At 40.1% G+C, this 16,986-nt stretch overlaps 1 protein-coding gene across 1 annotated transcript in view; it reads right to left on the bottom strand.

The window, feature by feature from the left end:
• Positions 1-1,331: 1,331 nt before the first annotated feature.
• The window catches only part of LOC125397489 (ankyrin repeat domain-containing protein 26-like), a 37,687-nt gene continuing 22,032 nt past the window's right edge, over positions 1,332-16,986 (bottom strand). Inside the window, exons 8-12 of the mRNA XM_048429896.3 lie at positions 15,893-16,183; positions 14,622-14,836; positions 12,890-13,118; positions 5,597-5,642; positions 1,332-1,781 (exon numbers count right to left, since the gene is read on the bottom strand). Coding sequence (XP_048285853.1) covers positions 1,726-1,781; positions 5,597-5,642; positions 12,890-13,118; positions 14,622-14,836; positions 15,893-16,183 — 837 coding nt within the window. The 3' untranslated portion in view covers positions 1,332-1,725. The remainder of the gene's footprint in view (positions 1,782-5,596; positions 5,643-12,889; positions 13,119-14,621; positions 14,837-15,892; positions 16,184-16,986) is intronic.

Below are 16,986 nucleotides of genomic sequence, written 5' to 3'. Positions count from 1 at the left end.
AACTTTCTAGTTTCTTGGTTGAATTTTCTCTTTTTTGTTCAAGTCACCTTTCTTCTTTCAGCAGTGGTGTTTGCCGTGCTCAGGAGGAGTCTAACTCATACCAGGATTGCTCTGTTTATCATGGTGTTCAGGGCAACTGCCTCTATTTCATGTCTTCTGTTCTCTGCTGCAGTCTGGTGCCTTGTGCACTTTGGTTAAGAAGCCTTAAACAGTCTTCCCTGGCAGTGTGGGCTGGCCACAGGTCTGCAATTAAAGGGCCCCAGTCAGACAGCAGATGAGGCTTTGGGTCCTTTTTTCACATGTGGTGGCTTGAGGGTCCCTGTAAGAAGTGGACGTGCGTCTGGTGAGTCCGACAGAGGGTGGGGCCCTTGCAAGTAGCTGCAGGGCAAGGCCTGACCTAATGGGTGGAGCTGTGACAGGAAATGAGGTAGGCAGGGTCCATGCCAAGGGTGGAAACTGGAGTGTCCCTGGTAGTGGATGGTCTGGGAGCAGGCTGCTCCCAGAGGGAGGGGAAGTACTCAAAGGAGGTCGTGGTACCTGGCAAATAGTCACAGTACCTGGTGACCGGAAAGGAGGAGGAGAAAGAGAGCACTGATAGCCTAACTGGCGTGCACTAGCTGTGATAGCCAGAGTCCCTGCTGCAAGCAGACCGGGATGGGGGTGAATCTGAAAGGCAAGAAGACCTGACGATCTGAGAGGAAGCTGTGGTCGCCGTAGGTGAGGGACTTGGGTGACCCCAATCCTGAAAGTTCGTGCATCCATGTTCATTAGAGGTATTAGATGTCTCTAGTAGACAAAAGATAATACTCTTTTTTCCCATAGGGTATTTGTCTGGTTTGGTAATAGAGTAAAACTAGCTTTTAAAAGGAGAATTTGGAAATGTTCTTTATTTTCTGCTTCATGGAATACCTTAAGGAGTACTAGTGTTAACTCTACTTTGAATATGTGGTATAATTTCATGTTGACTCCATCTGGCCCTGGACATTTTTTTGTTGGAAGATTTTTAATTACCTCTTGCAATCCATTGGGTGCGATGTGTCTATTTAAATTATTGCTTTTCATCTTGATTCAGCTTTGGTATCCCATATATAGCTAGACATTGGTCCATCTCTGTCAGATGCTCTGGTTCGGGGGAATAAAGATTTTAAAAGCAAGTCATTATGACTTTCTGAATTTTCACAGTGTCTGCTGCGATGTCTCCCCTTTATCCTTGATTTTGTTAAGTTGGATTAAAATGTGCTGACAATGGCTATGATACCAGTATATCAGGATGATATTTAAACTATATATGATGGTATTTAAAATATATATTAGTATATATCCATGGGTTGATAAAAATTGGCAAATAAGTCTTCACTAAGGTGACATTTAATCCCACTAAAGCATTAACAATTTTTTCTCTGTGTGCCACTGTGACAATTAGCACTGCAGAAGCCTGAGTGCATAAAATTCCATGGTACATGTGTTAACTTGAAATATATACTTAAAAATTAGTTACAAATACCAAAAACAGTTTAAAATATTTAATTTTTACTACCAATCTCTGATGCAAAATATTCTTTAATGTTTTACACATATTGGAAAATAATAAAAATGTTTTATGAACAGTTAAATAACATATTAAAGGTAAAATATTATATTTTAAATTATGTGTGTGTATATGTGTGTGTGTGTATTAAGATATCTACACATTCTTCTGATAGGTCCGTTAGGAAGACTCTGACTTCACATATGAGTGAATTCTAGAGAAGAAGTTCTATGAAGTCCAGATTCAGCAGTAGCTGCAAAGAAAAAAAATCTCTATGTCAAAGACTTTATAGTGAATTAACAATGAGTTAGCTTTAAAAAGCTTTAAAAAAAATCAGTGTTAATGAAGATAAAGTTAGCATGTCCCACTGCTGCAATTGTAGCCTGACTGCCATGGGCTAACTAACCTCTTTCTGACTGGACTTGAGGCCTGTACAGAGAAGGAAATTCAGTGCCTGGTACTATAATCCTGATCAAAAACTTTTGGTTGGTATCTTAGTTAGAGTTTCTATTGCTGCGATGAAACACATGACCAAAGCAACTTGGGGAGGAAATGGTTTATTTGGCTTATGCTTCCACATCACTGTTTATCACTGAAGGAACTCAGAACAGGAACTCAAACAGAGCAGAAACTCAGAGGCAGGAACTGATACACAGGCCATGACAGAGAGTGCTGCTTACTGACTTGCTCTTCACGGCTTCCTCAACCTTCTTTCTTATAGAACCCAAGACCACTAGCCTATAGTTGACACCACTTACAGTGAGCTGGGCCCTCTTCCATCAATAGCTTGTGGTGATGTTTTATATGTATTTTAATAAATAAAGCCTACCCAGGCGGCGGTGGCGCTCGCCTTTAATCCCAGCACTCAGGAGGCAGAGGCAGACGAATCTCTGTGAGTTTGAGGCCAACCTGTTCTACAAGAGCTAGTTCCAGGACACGCTCCAAAGCTACAGAGAAACCCTCTCTTGAAAAACCAAAATAAATAAATAAATAAATAAATAAATAGAGCCTGAAGATCAGAATGCAAAGCTAAGCCACTAGAAGTCAGGGAGTGGTGGCATGCACCTTTAATTCTAGGACTCAGGAGACAGAGATACACAAATCTCTGTGAGTTCAAGGCTACCCTGGGCTACACAAGATCAATCCAGAAACAGATCCAGGTAGTGGTGGCTTTAATCTCACTCCTTTGATCCCAGTGTTTGGAAGTCATACACCTTTAATCCCGGCACTAGGGAGGTGGAGACAGGAAGGGATATAGTTGAGCCGACATAGGGGAAGAGACAGGAAGACACTGGAGTGTGGAGACACAGTACACTCCAGGCAGTCTGAGGATCGCCCCTTTTGGTCTGAGCACTGATAGAGGTAAAAGATCTCTCTAGTGGCTTACTGCTCTGCTTCTCTCATCTTCAGCTTTAACCCCTGTATCTGTTTCTAGGTTTTTATTATCCATGCTACAATAGCTAATTAAGAAAATTCACTACAGGCTTGCACACAGCCCTGAATTCTAGAGGCATTTTCTCAATTGATGCTCCCTCCTCCTTGATGAATATACCTTGTGTCAAGTTGACCTAAAACTAGACAGCACAGCTCGGCAGGCCACAGATTGGAGGGCAGACCTGTTTTGCTAATGTTCATTATATCTGTAACCTTCTAAACAGTTATGTTTATACCCAAAGACCTGGGCTGGTCTCAGCAGTCATCAGAGAATCTTCTATCTGCAGTAGACAGTAGTCAGTGGAGAAATGTAAAACTGGTCAGAGCCCTGAGAATAAGAGACTGAGTGCTCAGTTCTAAACAGGACAATCCCCCAAGCCAAGACTGGGAATAGTGCAAAAAAGAAGGTGGAAAGAATATGAAAATAAAAGGATGGGGAGGGGTGCTGTCTTCTGGACAGGAAACACCTATCATACTCATGAGCTCACAGCATATGTGCGTACCTGCACAGGACCTAACCAAGATCAACATCTGGCACAGATGGGGCAAAGACCTACTCAAGATCAACATCTGGCACAGATGGGGCAAAGACCTACTCAAGATCAACATCTGGCACAGATGGGGCAAAGACCTACTCAAGATCAACATCTGGCACAGATGGGGCAAAGACCTACTCAAGATCAACATCTGGCACAGATGGGGCAAAGACCAACACAAGATCTACATCTGGCACAGATGGGGTTAAGACCTATACAAGATCACACCTGGCACAGATGGGGCAAAGACGTACCCAAGATCAACATCTGGCAAGAGATGGGACTGATAACTTCCAGGCTCTGCCCCTTACTGAGGAGTTATTGATAGTTGATAGCTGCTAAAGGGAAAGAATCATTCCTTTGGGGAAATACGGCCACTAGGAAGATTCTTAGGCTCCAGTGAATTGCTCCACACCCGTGAACAGATGGGCAGCACTAACTGAAGTTGGTGAATTATAAAACAAAGAATGAAGATGGAAGGGGACATATTGGGGGAAAAATAAGGGAAGCTAGAGAAAATGAGGTATATAAAATTTCTTATATACCTGTATAAAATTCTCAATAATAAGAAAAAATTAAAATATTACAGTAGAAATGACAAACGAAATTGGCAATAGTTATACAATTAATTGCCAGGGTGACTAAATAACAGTACATCTGGTTTTCCTGGTCTTCAAGTATTCTTCAAGAGCTGTTTACTAAGGCGTTGTGACACGCACAGGTAAGACAGGTGAGGATTACACAGTCTGTTCCTCCACGAACAAATACGATAATGCTAAGAAAAAGAACAGGTGACTTGACAATGTCCATGTACTCACAGACACTTTGACAGGTACAAAACAGAACACTTCTCGAACAATCAGACTCAGAAATCTTTTGCGTCAGTACGGCTTTCTGGTGGACATCTAAGAGCTGATATCTGACGGGCGAGAAGAAAGGGAAGAGAATGAGCAGAATGAGAGAAGAGCACGGAGCGGGCAGGAGGAGCGCGTGTGGAGTTCAGAGCGGGCTGCCTTGGCGAGGAGTGAGAGCCGACAGGTAGAGGTAAGTCTGAATAAGTGGATTTGGATATTTTCATTTGATGATGAGGAAATTTAAGATTTCCTGAGGATAAACGGTAAACAGTTAAGGAAGTAAACGCTGGGAGATTGAAATGTACTTGTCAAGTCACAGTTTATGAAGTGTGGCTCTTTTGCTGTTGCTGTTTTGATTTTTGACTACATTTAGTAAATAAACCTTGGTTCCTTGGTCGTAACTGAGAAGATTACCATGCCATTGCAGTTTTACTTTTAAATTATTTTTTGAGATTATAATATAATTTTATCATTTCCCTCTTCACTTTCCTCTGTCCAAACCCTCTCATATATCCCTAATCACTCTTTTTCAAATCCATGGTCACTTTTTCATTAATTATTATTACGCACATACATACATGCACGTATACATTACTAAATACATAAATACCACTTGCTCTGTCTGTATAAGGCTACCTGTATGTCTATTTTCAGGGCTGACCATTTGGTGTTGGACAGCCAACCGCTGTGTTCTTCCCTGCAGCAGAATACTTATTCTGCTCTTTCAATTCCTTAGCTGCCAATAATCCCAAGGGTCTTTGGAGCTACGCCATTGTCTTTAAGGATAGGTTTTACAAGAATGGGAGAAATGAAGAGAGTGGGAGCCACATGGTGCATGCAGAATACAGACGTACCTGTTGTATCATCTAATGCAAGTGTGGTCATGACTCTTCATCTAGTTCATATCCATATTTCAGAAAAGTGGTGTTCCAGGTTAAATGAACCCTCATATTTTAGGCTGACCACATTACTTTGTGACTCTTATCAAAATGTTACTCTTTATATATAAAAAAGTATCTGTTTAACCTGTTTAAGGCTTTGAGGAATTTAAAGTAATAGGAAAGGAATAAATAACAGATGAATATATTTTCATTAAGAATGCTTGTGTTTTGCACACCTTTCCCTTTGTAAGAACAAATATCAATGTAGAAGCTACCACTGAAAGAGATACTGTGAGCTATTTTTACTTTATTCCAGGAATCAGTTAATTAATCCAAATTTATTGAATCAAAATTGACACCTACCTTGTCTTAATTCTCTAGTTATACTTTGCTCCCATTCCTGTAGCACCTGAAATCAGTCAAATATTCGTTATAATATTTAAATTAAGCAATAAACAATACAATGGGGACTATATATCATTAAAATGTGGCCAATGAGCATTGAGGTAACACATGCCTGCAGTCCCTACTTACAGGAGGGTGATGTAGGAGAAAGCTGTGAATCCCAGGCCAACCCGGGATTCACAGTAGTACAAAGGTCAATTGGATTACATAGTGAGACTCTGTCCTTAAAAAAAATTAAATACAGCATGCATCTATTCATTCATTTTAAAATGTGTATAGAAAATAAAAGAAAAATATTACCCTTAATTGAGACTTTTAGGAGTATACTTAGCTAGAAGATGTCTTTAAAGTCATAAGTAAACTGAAATCCCACTATGCTCCAAGTTAAGTACTAGGGACGACGTGCGGGCCTGCTGTAGATTCATCAATGCAAGTGTGATCGTTACCCCTCATCTAGTTCATGTCCATGTTTCAAAGAGTTGTGTTTTTAATACAAAGGTTAAACAGATCTTCATACTTTAGGCTGGTTGTATTACTTTGTGATTCTTAGCAAAAATGTTTCTCTTTATGAAAAGGGTATCTGTTTAATCTCCTTTTTCACTCCGGTGTTTTTTCCCTTAAAAAGAACTTTACATTTCTGACTATTAGAAAATTAAAAACTGAGGCTGTTTGGGTAAGATGATGGATTAGAAACTACCTCCATGTGCTGCAGGGAATGAAAAGAGTCCAAATAGCAAGGAATGGACTAATCCAGAGACAGCGAGATTGTCAAAGCACTGGAAACCACAAAGAAGACCCTTGAAAAGCGTGGAGAAACAAAGGGAGGCAGGGACAAAAGAAGAATGATCACATACTTCCCAATTTTGAGGGAGGGGGTGATCAATTTCCTTTCAAAAGGTAGACGATGTGGCCCTGGTGAAAAGAGACAAGTGGTCAATGCATGTGACAAATTCATGCTTCCTGCAAACTTTCAGCTTGGAAGAAACAATCATTCTTCATGTGTTTGGTCAAATCAAGAACAGGTCTGTTTGTCATTCCCCAAGTCTCAGAGAGCTGTGGGAAGTCATCATCTTGAGAGGGAATCTAATTGTTTTTAAGACTAAAATTTTGTAGGGTCCTTGTATAAAGGTACAAATACATGTGAAGAATCCCAAAGCCAACCCCACAGCCAAAATGTGAGACACAGAGGCAGGAGGCAGTCATGGAAAGAAGTTGGGCAGGATTCTGACATGCCAAGAAATTCAAGCAGCATGAGGGTTTGTATAAGCAGTCTGCCCTCTGAGGCTAGGAGGTAAGCCTATCATACGGAGATGTCTACAGAATCTCATCGGTCAAGCCTGAGATCGTTAGATCTCCCAACTCTGAAGCCACCGATCACTTGAGATCCATGGGTGATCCAACTGAAAAAGGTGAAATTTCAGTGGAATAGCAGCTCTGTTGTCTTGTGTAGGAAGTGGAGGGGGTCCTGAGTGAATGAAGTCCTGAGTGGATGCATGCTATTACCACATCAAGGACTCCTTACACTCTGGCTCAGAGGGATGGCAAAGCCTTCCTTGGAGGACTAAGAGTGAGTGTTGACAGTGTGTGCAGGAAATGCCCATCATAACCTTCTCCTCCTGGACTCCCCTGCACAGATTGTTCCTGCTAATAGTAGCTAAACTTGTGATCCATTTATAAACCGTAAACCCTGCCTCTTGTTTATAAAGATGCAATAACCATGTCTTCACATTTAGCTGTTTGTAATAACTCTGTTTCTTTGTTCACTTCTATGTAATAAATATGTTCAGCTTCCAGGGTGCTGCAATTTCTCCATCAGAGAGCCAAGCCCACCCCAACCCAGCAATTTCTGTCTAACAGATATCTGACACTTAATATTTTAGGGTCAGCACAAGCCTAAATGTAAGAAAAAATAATAATCTCCAATTTCACGCTCTCTCCACATCCCAAGTTTGGAAGACTTAAGTTTTAGAGGTCTCTAATGTTCCAAGTGTACATTTACAAATGACTAGTGACTTCTAAAAGGAAAATACAAACAATGGGATGAAGAAAGGACATCAAGATGTAGAAAAGGATAATATAAAGTAGAAAGACAGCTACATGGAAAAATTCATCAAGGAAACATACTTTCAAAAATTATGTAAATGAGAAATTCAATTAATCAAAAATAAATACAGTAAATAATTGCTAATTAAGGTTACTATAGCCAGCAGAGTAGGAGATTAACAGAAAACAATATTTAAAGACAAGCACAAATTAAGATGATCACCAAGGATCATCAGGATCACCAAGCCAGTACCTAGTCACCCTACAGGAACAACTGCCAAATGATAGGAATCCTCAAGGCTATGTAAGAACTGACTGGATTCCTGTGGAAGTGTTAGATGTGAGGTGATTTAAGGAAGTGATAGTATCAACCTTTTGTGAGGCAGATGTTAAATTCATGGGCAACGGTGACAGAATTATCCCACAAGACTGGAAAGATTTGGTTACAAACCTGGTCCTTAATTGCAACGGAACCATTGAACAATGAAGTAGGGCTAGAGGTATGGACGTTTCCCAAGACCAACTTCTTGGCGGGTGGTGGTGGCATATGCCTTTAATCCCAGCACTTGGGAAGCAGAGGTAAGCATAGTCTTTATGTCACTTACTAATAGTCTTCCTTTCTGAAACTTCTTGACCCAGGATCCCACAGTTCGAATCACCCCCAGCACTGTCATCTGTGTTCCTACTAGGATGGCACAGTAAGATCCACTTAAAGCATTCGGCTGCTTTTCTAGTCCAAATTTCCAAGGTCTTCCAGATTTCTCCAACACATACCACGGTCAGGTCTATGAAAGCAATACCCCAGTTCCTGGTACCAACTTAGTTCCGTATTCTGTTGCTGAGAAGAGACACTATGGCAAAGGCAATTCTTATAAAAGAATACATTTAACTGGGGCCTTGCTTAGAGTTTCAGAGGTTTAGTGCATTATCATCATGGGGAAACTAGTGGCATGTAGGTATGTGCTGAAGCTGGAGCTGAGAGCTACATCCTGATCCACAGGCAGAGAGAAAAAGACTGGGTCTAGTGTGGACCTTTGAGACCTCAAATCCCACCCCCAATGACACACGTCTTCCAAAAAGGTCACACCCTCCAAATCCTTTCAAATAGTCCCACTCTCTGGTGACCAAGCATTCAAATATACGAGTCTATGGGGCACTCTTATTCAAACCACAAATACTAAGCCAGAAAACTCTTGATAGCAATATGGGACCAACCAACAACAACAAACCCTGAACCATCACACAAACAACTTACAAAAGCACAATATTATGGGAATCAGAAAAGCCTCTTTCAATAATAATCCTGAGTATAAATGATCTCAACCCACCAATTAGATACAGAGATGGTTGGTTTAAAAAAAACCTCTTAATTATCTAAACACTTTTCTGGCAAAGACAGACTGAAAGTAAAGTCAATAAAGTCAATATGCAAAAATGTAAATCAAAGATATGTAAACCCAAACCAATAGGAACAGCCATAATGATAGCTGATAAAGTGGACTTCAAGCCAAAGTTTATTCAAAAGTGACAAAACGCCACACACATTTTTAAAATTTTTTGTTGTTTTCCCCATTTCTCTCCTTACTCCAACTCCATTTTTCTTTTAACTTCATGGCCTCTTTTTCTTTTTATTTTTACACATATATTTTCATATAAATTTATAAATACAACCATTTGAAACCCTTTAGTGTTGCTCACATGTGTATGTGTTCAGAACTGACCACTATGCTAATTTATCAGGGGGCTTGTTCCTGGGAAACATGGATTCTCTCACTCTGAGCAGGCATTCATTACCTGTAGCTCTTCATCGAAAGGTAAGGCCTTGTGAGAGTTTCCCTAGCCGCACTGGCATGCTAACTGGTATCATTTTTCAGGACTCTTGAGATTCACGGGTACAGTTTGCCTTCATGTGGAAGACAGCCTCACAGCAGATGCCGCCCGCTCTGGCTCTAACAATCCTTCCGCTCTCTCTTTGGAGATGCTCCCTGAGACTTTAGTGTACTCAGCTGTTCTAAGTCAGTTGTGGGTTTCAGTAAAGGTCTTTGTCTGCTGCAGAAAGGATTTTCTTTGATGAGATAGTGAGAGCTACTTTTAGTTGTAGGTATAAATTGTTGAGAATGAGTAGTGGACTAGGTTTCCATTACCATGCATGAATTCTCTCCTATTTTGTGGACCTTAAAGTCCAATTAGATGACCCTTGATGTTGCTCCTAGGATATGTGCTACAATTACACCTTGTGATAGTTTGAACGAGCTATCCCCACAGACTTGGGCATGTGAATGCTTGGTCCCCAGTTGATAGCATTGTTTGGGGAGGCCTAGGAAGTGTGGCCTTATTAGAGGAAGTGTGTCACTGGGGGTGAGTTTTGAAGTTTCAAAGACTCTTACCATTCCTAGTTCAGTCTCTCTGCTTCTTGTCTACAATCAGGATGTGAGCTCTTAGCTTGTGGCTCCAGCCATCATGCCTTTTGCCACACCTGCTGTATCCCTGTGCTTTCAAAGAGTCATTCATACCAACATTCCTCAAATTATTTCACAAAATCATAAGTGAAATAAACATTTCTATTTTTAAATGAGGGAAGTGTCATACTGCTATCAAAAAAAAGACTGAACAAAAAGAGAAAATACTGGGCTAACTTCTTATAAGATGAAAAACAAACGGCTGAGAAACACTTTTAAAATAGTAAACATCCCTACCCATCAGGGAAATAGAGATTAAAGTTACATTGAATGGCTAAAACCCCAGACCCAAATGTTAACAAATGGGGGGTGGACGTAGTGAAGTGGCAGCAGTTATTCACTGCTGTTCAAAGTACAAGCCTATGCAGTCGGTAGAGAAATGAAGGTGGAGGCTGTTCAAATAGCTGAACACAGACCTACCGCACGACCCAGCTAGACCAGTCTGGACAAATGTTCACAGGACTCTGTCCTGCTACAGAGACACTGTGCACCCATGCTCCCTGCTCCTCTATTCACAACAGCCAGCACATGGAAAGAGCCCAGATGCCCATCAGGTGATGAATGGACAATGAAAATGTAGTATATTTGCACAGTTAATATTAATCAGCTATTAAGAAAAACAAATGTGTGACCTTTTTATTTGCAATGTTTTTGAAATGAAATTCATAGGTAAGTGAGTGGAAATAGAACAGTCACCCGAGTGAGGTAACCCAGGCCCAGAAAGATAAACACCACATATTTTTTCCTTATTTATGGATGTCACCTTGAATCTTTCAATATACACGTTTCATCTGGAATGCCCATCAAGGTAAGGAAATTACTAAGGGCCTATGAAGAGGCTTTCAACAGAGGGGATATATAAAGCAGATTTATGAAAGGTTAAGAGGGAATTATGGGTCAAAGGGGTTAATTTTGGGTAAAGAAACAGAGTAGGATAAAAGAAAGAAATTGGGAAGGATAAATAACACTAAAGGCTTAAAGAATTCATATGAAAACTTACCAATGCAGACAGAAAAGGGTCAAAATGGGGAGTTATTCTATAGCACGGCAACAATGCCCCTACTTGACACCACAGCCTGACAAATAAAACCCAGCCCAGGAATGAGTCACTTCTCTACAGGTTGTTTGTTAGTAAGTCTCCAAAGAACCCCCACATTACAGGTTTTGATGAAGATCTTGGTTATCCCCAGAACTTGATGGTAGACTCTATTGCTGAAGACACCACATGCTTGAGTCATAGAGCATGGAGACGTCAAGATGGTGCTGACCTGGAAGCTTTACCCATACTGGCCAGCTGTCACAGTGCTGGGACATGCTGTGTGTGCTACTACAGGGGGAAGGTGATCATCACTCTTACCTGTCCATGAGACCCTTTGATGTACATAGAGATTGGAAGGTGATCATCACTCTTACCTGTCCATGAGACCCTTTGATGTACATAGAGATTGGCCTGTCAAGGTATTGTTCACTGGTGCAATTGTGGCACAAACATTATGGGAGTAACCAACCACTTTGGATTTAAGTACTGTTCAAGAAGATAAAATCCAATCTGCTACCATTACTGGCCCGAGAACATTTGACTGGGCAGGTTCCTGAGTCCTTGGAAAGAACCTACTATTGCTCTTCCGGTAAATGGACACTGTGTTAAACTGACTTCGAATGTTTTACCATTATATTCATAGATTAATGCATCTCTTCAACCCTCATGAAAAAGTTTTCTATTTGCTATAGATAGTGATTAACATAGAGACTCACAACAAGCCAAGGTTCCAGGAATAAGATCCTGCAGAATTCTTAGCCCTCAATGGCACATTTATACTGCACCTTCTCTTCCCAAGGCTAAGGGACCACGGCAGAGGGGCATAAAGACTGCAAAACCAAGAAGAAGTGAACGAACAGAAGGGACCAGTATGTTCCAGACAAAGCAGCCAGCGACACACACAAACTGACGGTAGTTATGACAGCATACACAAGCCTGGTACACCTTCAAGCAAGAAGAAATACCACGGCAATGGGAAGTGGACATGAAGTTCCACTTCTGTCAGAGAAACTGTTGCAGCTGACAGCTGCTGAGAGTCACTTTTCTTTAAGATTGTTGCCACTGATAGGTTCACTATGCTGCACATTCATGAATACATAGACATTAAAATTGGAATGATGGATGAACAAATGAGGGGCCAAACACAGTTGAGTGTGTAAGGAAGGTGACAGTGGAAAGTTCACAAGGAAACACTAAAAATAGCAAAGGAAGCAACCAATGATGGCAATAGGAAATGAAAGGTTGTCACAATGCTTATAGGCTATCAGAACTAATATTGTGAATTTGGCCATGATATGGAAAGCAAATCATGAGTCAATGCAATTCCATTAAAATATTAATATTTTTCACTTAACTAGGAAAAAGCCTGGAACTAATATAGAAGCACAAAGTAAAATGACTTACAAGGAAAGCCCAAGCATTTTAAAACAAACCTTTGGTTTTCGCTGTCACATTCCTTTTCTAAAGAGTGAGCTAATACGGCTTTAAAGAAACTGCAGTCTAGCGTTAGTTACATCTGAGACTCAGATAACAAATGAGTGCTGCGTGGGAATGAGCTTCTGAGCTTCTGAAAATCATTAAATTTCTGCTTGCTTTCTTTATGAGCATACACTGTGGTGTCCACTCAACATGCATAAACCAACTTTTAGTATTATCTGAATGAAAAAGAACTACACCAGAACGGAATCTAAAGCAAGTAAAAAAGATTACCTTAGTCTTGCAGTTTTCCTTGGTCTCAACTGAATGCCAGAGGCTTGAGGTAGGAACCATTACATTTTCTCCAGAGAAACTTCTTGCAATGAGAAGTCTATTACTGAGGTCTCTAGGACAGGAGGACTCCAGCACGGATCTTGTGTCAACGGTGCTGTACTGAGAAGCTCTACTCTGCTTCCTCTCCAGCAGGAGTTTAGTCTTCACCTCTGCTAGCCTTTCATCTGTTCTAAGAAGAGTGCAAGACAAGTTATTCACACCTCATTTTCCTGAGTGCATCCTCAATAACCTACAATTCCTCCTCAAGCAGTATCTTAGTGCTCAGACTGTGTCAGAGCGTATACATTGTATCTAAATAAATAGTTTAAACTGCTTTAAAGCAGTACATGTATTTCTAGGGAAATTTCTAACTAGCAAACAATCCAAACAGTGTAGAAGAGATGTGTTGCTAACACGCGGCTCAACGGGTAACACTGCTGACTTCTGGAGAAGCCCTACGCATTCGATTCCCGATGTCCCTAGAAACACGTGAAAGGGGGACCGTGAAATGGTGAGTATGCTAGTTTGCCCGGCTTTAATTGTCAATCTACTTCGTGAGAACATTGAAAGTAAGAGTGAGAAAGTTAGAAATATATGTATTTGGCAAATCAATAAAAAAAACTATCCCTTAAAGGCATTTGTCTTTTATTATATGTACATTCTGGCCATTTTAGGTGTGTGGCAGTGAAAACTAACTCAGAGGAATCATTTCTAGAAGAGGTGGCTGAGACGGCGATCGTGAACAACTTAAGCACCTCCAAGGACAAAGCAGCCATGGCACATTTACAAGACCACAGAGGTAGACTCTGCCCTTGGTGTCTCACTCAGACCTACATTGAATCAGAAAGTGTCTTCCTGTCTTTCCAAATTACACTTTCCTTATGTTTTCCTGGGACAAAACTGTGCTTTCGGGACAGTAGAACACGCTAAAGGACAGTTGTATCTAGGGACCCTCATGAGGTATGGGATAAAACCTAATAAAGGAAAGTTAATCTCCCAGTGGCTAGAATGTGTCCAGCGCAATGATAATAGTATAGCATGACCCACGGACTTAAACTGTAATTTTCCAATCTTGTCAGTGTTTCTTTTTGAGAGGATGCTAACCAGAAATTTGGTAACAAGAGTTTATGAAGTACACAGCTTTAGAATATGCAGGTTAACTATAAAGCAGGATAAAGAGCCATGTGGAAGAAGAGGGGAAGATAGAGTTGACATGGATGAAGTTATTAAAATTTTAAAAAGGAATATGTGTGCGCTCACATGTAGGTGATTCCCTGGACCTGGAATTATGGGTACTGTGCAGTGCCTGATGAGGATGCTGGACACTGAGCTCAGTTATTTTGCAACAGCGGTATGCACTCTTAGACACCGAGCCATCTCTCCAACCCCTTAAGGATAAGTTATTTTGTTGATTTTATGTTCTGAAATTATATTCTCTTTTCCTGTGAAACTTTTGCAGGGGAGGAACTGCCTTGCCAGGCCAGCACTCTGATTGGCTGCAGCACCAGGCCAGCACTCTGATTGGCTGCAGCACCAGGCCAGCACTCTGATTGGCTGCGGCACCAGGCCAGCACTCTGATTGGCTGCAGCACCAGTCTCTAAATTTACATCCTAGAGTTTCTTTCCTTATCCCACATGTGTCCTGGGGACAAGTTAATGAGTTTGATTTATCGTCCATGATGTTCTGACTTACTTGCTTAGTTTATTTGACAATGATTTTCTAATTTTGACTTCTTGCAGGTAGAGTTGCTTATAGTTTTCTATTTCGATTTGATTACAATCTACTTGATTCTTCATTTTAGAGAATTCAGATTCCAGGTCCCTTATTCTGAGCTCCATCTGAGTCCGCACTGAAGCGTTCTGCTTGTGCCTTAGCTTCTCTAGCTTGTCTTCACAGGCTGCTTGTGTCTGTGGGGAATGCAAGGGAAAGCAGTCTCAGAATGACTAGCTCAAGCAGTTGTCATGCATCTGTTCCCTTTAGTTTTGACCAATTACCTTACAGATGCATTTTAAATATGTAAAATGATGCTAAATTCTAAACATTTTTCATAAATACAAATTACATTAAACTTGAACTTAAAGTGGAACCATTCATTTCTCTGTTACCATTATACTATTTGTGGTGCTGAGCATTGAATGCATGTGCTTACCATGTGCTCTAACCTCAAATCAGTATGCTATGCTATGCTCAGACTCACACGATCTAACAGTTTTAAAAGTGGAATACAGTTACTTAAGTAGAATTCAAAGTGCAATTTTTGTGCCATATTTTTTTCTCCTTAAGTCATGTTTTGTGCCAGCTAGCCTTCAATATCAAATGGTTCTCTAAGAAATAGTTTTACATGATCATTTCGGTTATACCAATGGGACTATCTCAAGGGAAAAACATTTATTATCTCCCTTCCGAAATTTCTAATATAATAATTTTATTTTTGAGTCTCGTAAGAATGTATTCTTAATGTATTTTGTCATGTGCATCCCCTCTCCTTCCTTTAAGACCTCCTACATTTAATTTCTTCTCTTTCTTTTCTTACATATAGTAATGTACCAATTTTGTGCTGTTCATATAGTCATGCCTGTAGGGCTATCTACTGGATCATGATTGACTTACTAGGGACTATAGCCTATGAAACTTACTCTCTCTTCCCTAGAAGCCATCAACTGTCCATAGTTCCTTAGTTAGGGGAGGGGCTCACGATCCCCATCCCACTCCATGCTAAATGTTGACTGGCTCCATCTCGTCCAGGACTTCTGCAGGCCATCACATCTGCTATGGGTTTGTGAGTTCCATTGGCTTGTGTCCAGAAGACACTGTTTCAGTCTGTTCCTCCCTAACCTCTGACCTTTCCCACTATTTCTTTAATAATTATAAAACAGACTTCTACAAAAGAAGTAGAAGGAGTACATGCAGTGTAAACACTCAAAATATAATTGCAGTGAAGAGATATAGTGTAAGTAAATAACCTGCAAAAATAGGTTGATTTGTTTTAATTTTTCCACTAAGTCCTGCTTTGTTCTCTCTTCAATTTCCCATTTATACTGTTCTATTTGACCACATTCTATCATATTCTTTTCCATGTGACTTTTGAGGTTAACTATTTCTTGTTCTAACTTCTTTTTATGCTTCTTTAATTTTTCACATTTCTTTTGCACAATTTTCATAGCCAGTAACTCCTGCCGAAGCTGCTGATTTTCTTTATGCAGATGTAGACATTTGGAAGACGCAGTTTCCAGTTTTGCAGTAAGATCATCATTCTGTGGACACAAAATCATAGCTTTGGTGCTGGGGAAGTGGGTTGGGAACAGTCTAAGAGAAATCTGACACAATTTTAGTTGCAACAAAGTATCATTATTGAGTCTTACAACACCATTGTTACTCAGAAAGTCAACAATAAAAACTTCACCAAAGTCATAAAAACACGGTCTTCATATTCATTATCTTTGTTACAAAAATTTAATTTTTCTACACTTTTGTCTTAACATGAAGTTACCCCTTAGAAGACGGCACCTTATAGCGTCTATCTTCACTTTTAAAGAAGACAAAAGGATATTACACGGTGTTCAATAATTGGCTCCCAGATGAAGGAAAGTAATATATAAGACTCTAATGAATTTTATAAATAAAGATTCTAATGTCAATAATTCTTTCCCAAACTGCAAATGTTTACTAATATTTGAATTACGTGCCAAAATGCAATGATTCTCAAAGATGAGAGATAAAAAGATTGAGAGACACAATCCATATTATTTGGGGCATAAGAATGATTTAATTCGGTAGCATGATACTGAATGGTGAGGAAACTTAAGCCACACAATGAATCCTAATGCAGACAACCCTGCCAAAGGCCTAGTCAAAATTCAGATTCTACTGCTAAACATGTGTATAAACAAGTTTTGAGATTATTTTAGTGCCTAATTTCTAGTCATTGAAGTTGATGCTAAGTGAGCCAGCCAAATAAGTCTAACTTAAATGTAGATTATAAAAAAAAATGTTGGCTTTGAGACATTGAATTTTGAGGTGATTTCTGACACACACAAAAAAAATGGCACAGAAATGT

The sequence above is a fragment of the Myodes glareolus genome, chromosome 20 (genome assembly GCF_982192425.1).
Source record: "Myodes glareolus chromosome 20, mMyoGla1.1, whole genome shotgun sequence".
Lineage (NCBI taxonomy): Eukaryota > Metazoa > Chordata > Mammalia > Rodentia > Cricetidae > Myodes > Myodes glareolus.
This window is presented reverse-complemented; position numbering and strand designations above follow the sequence as displayed.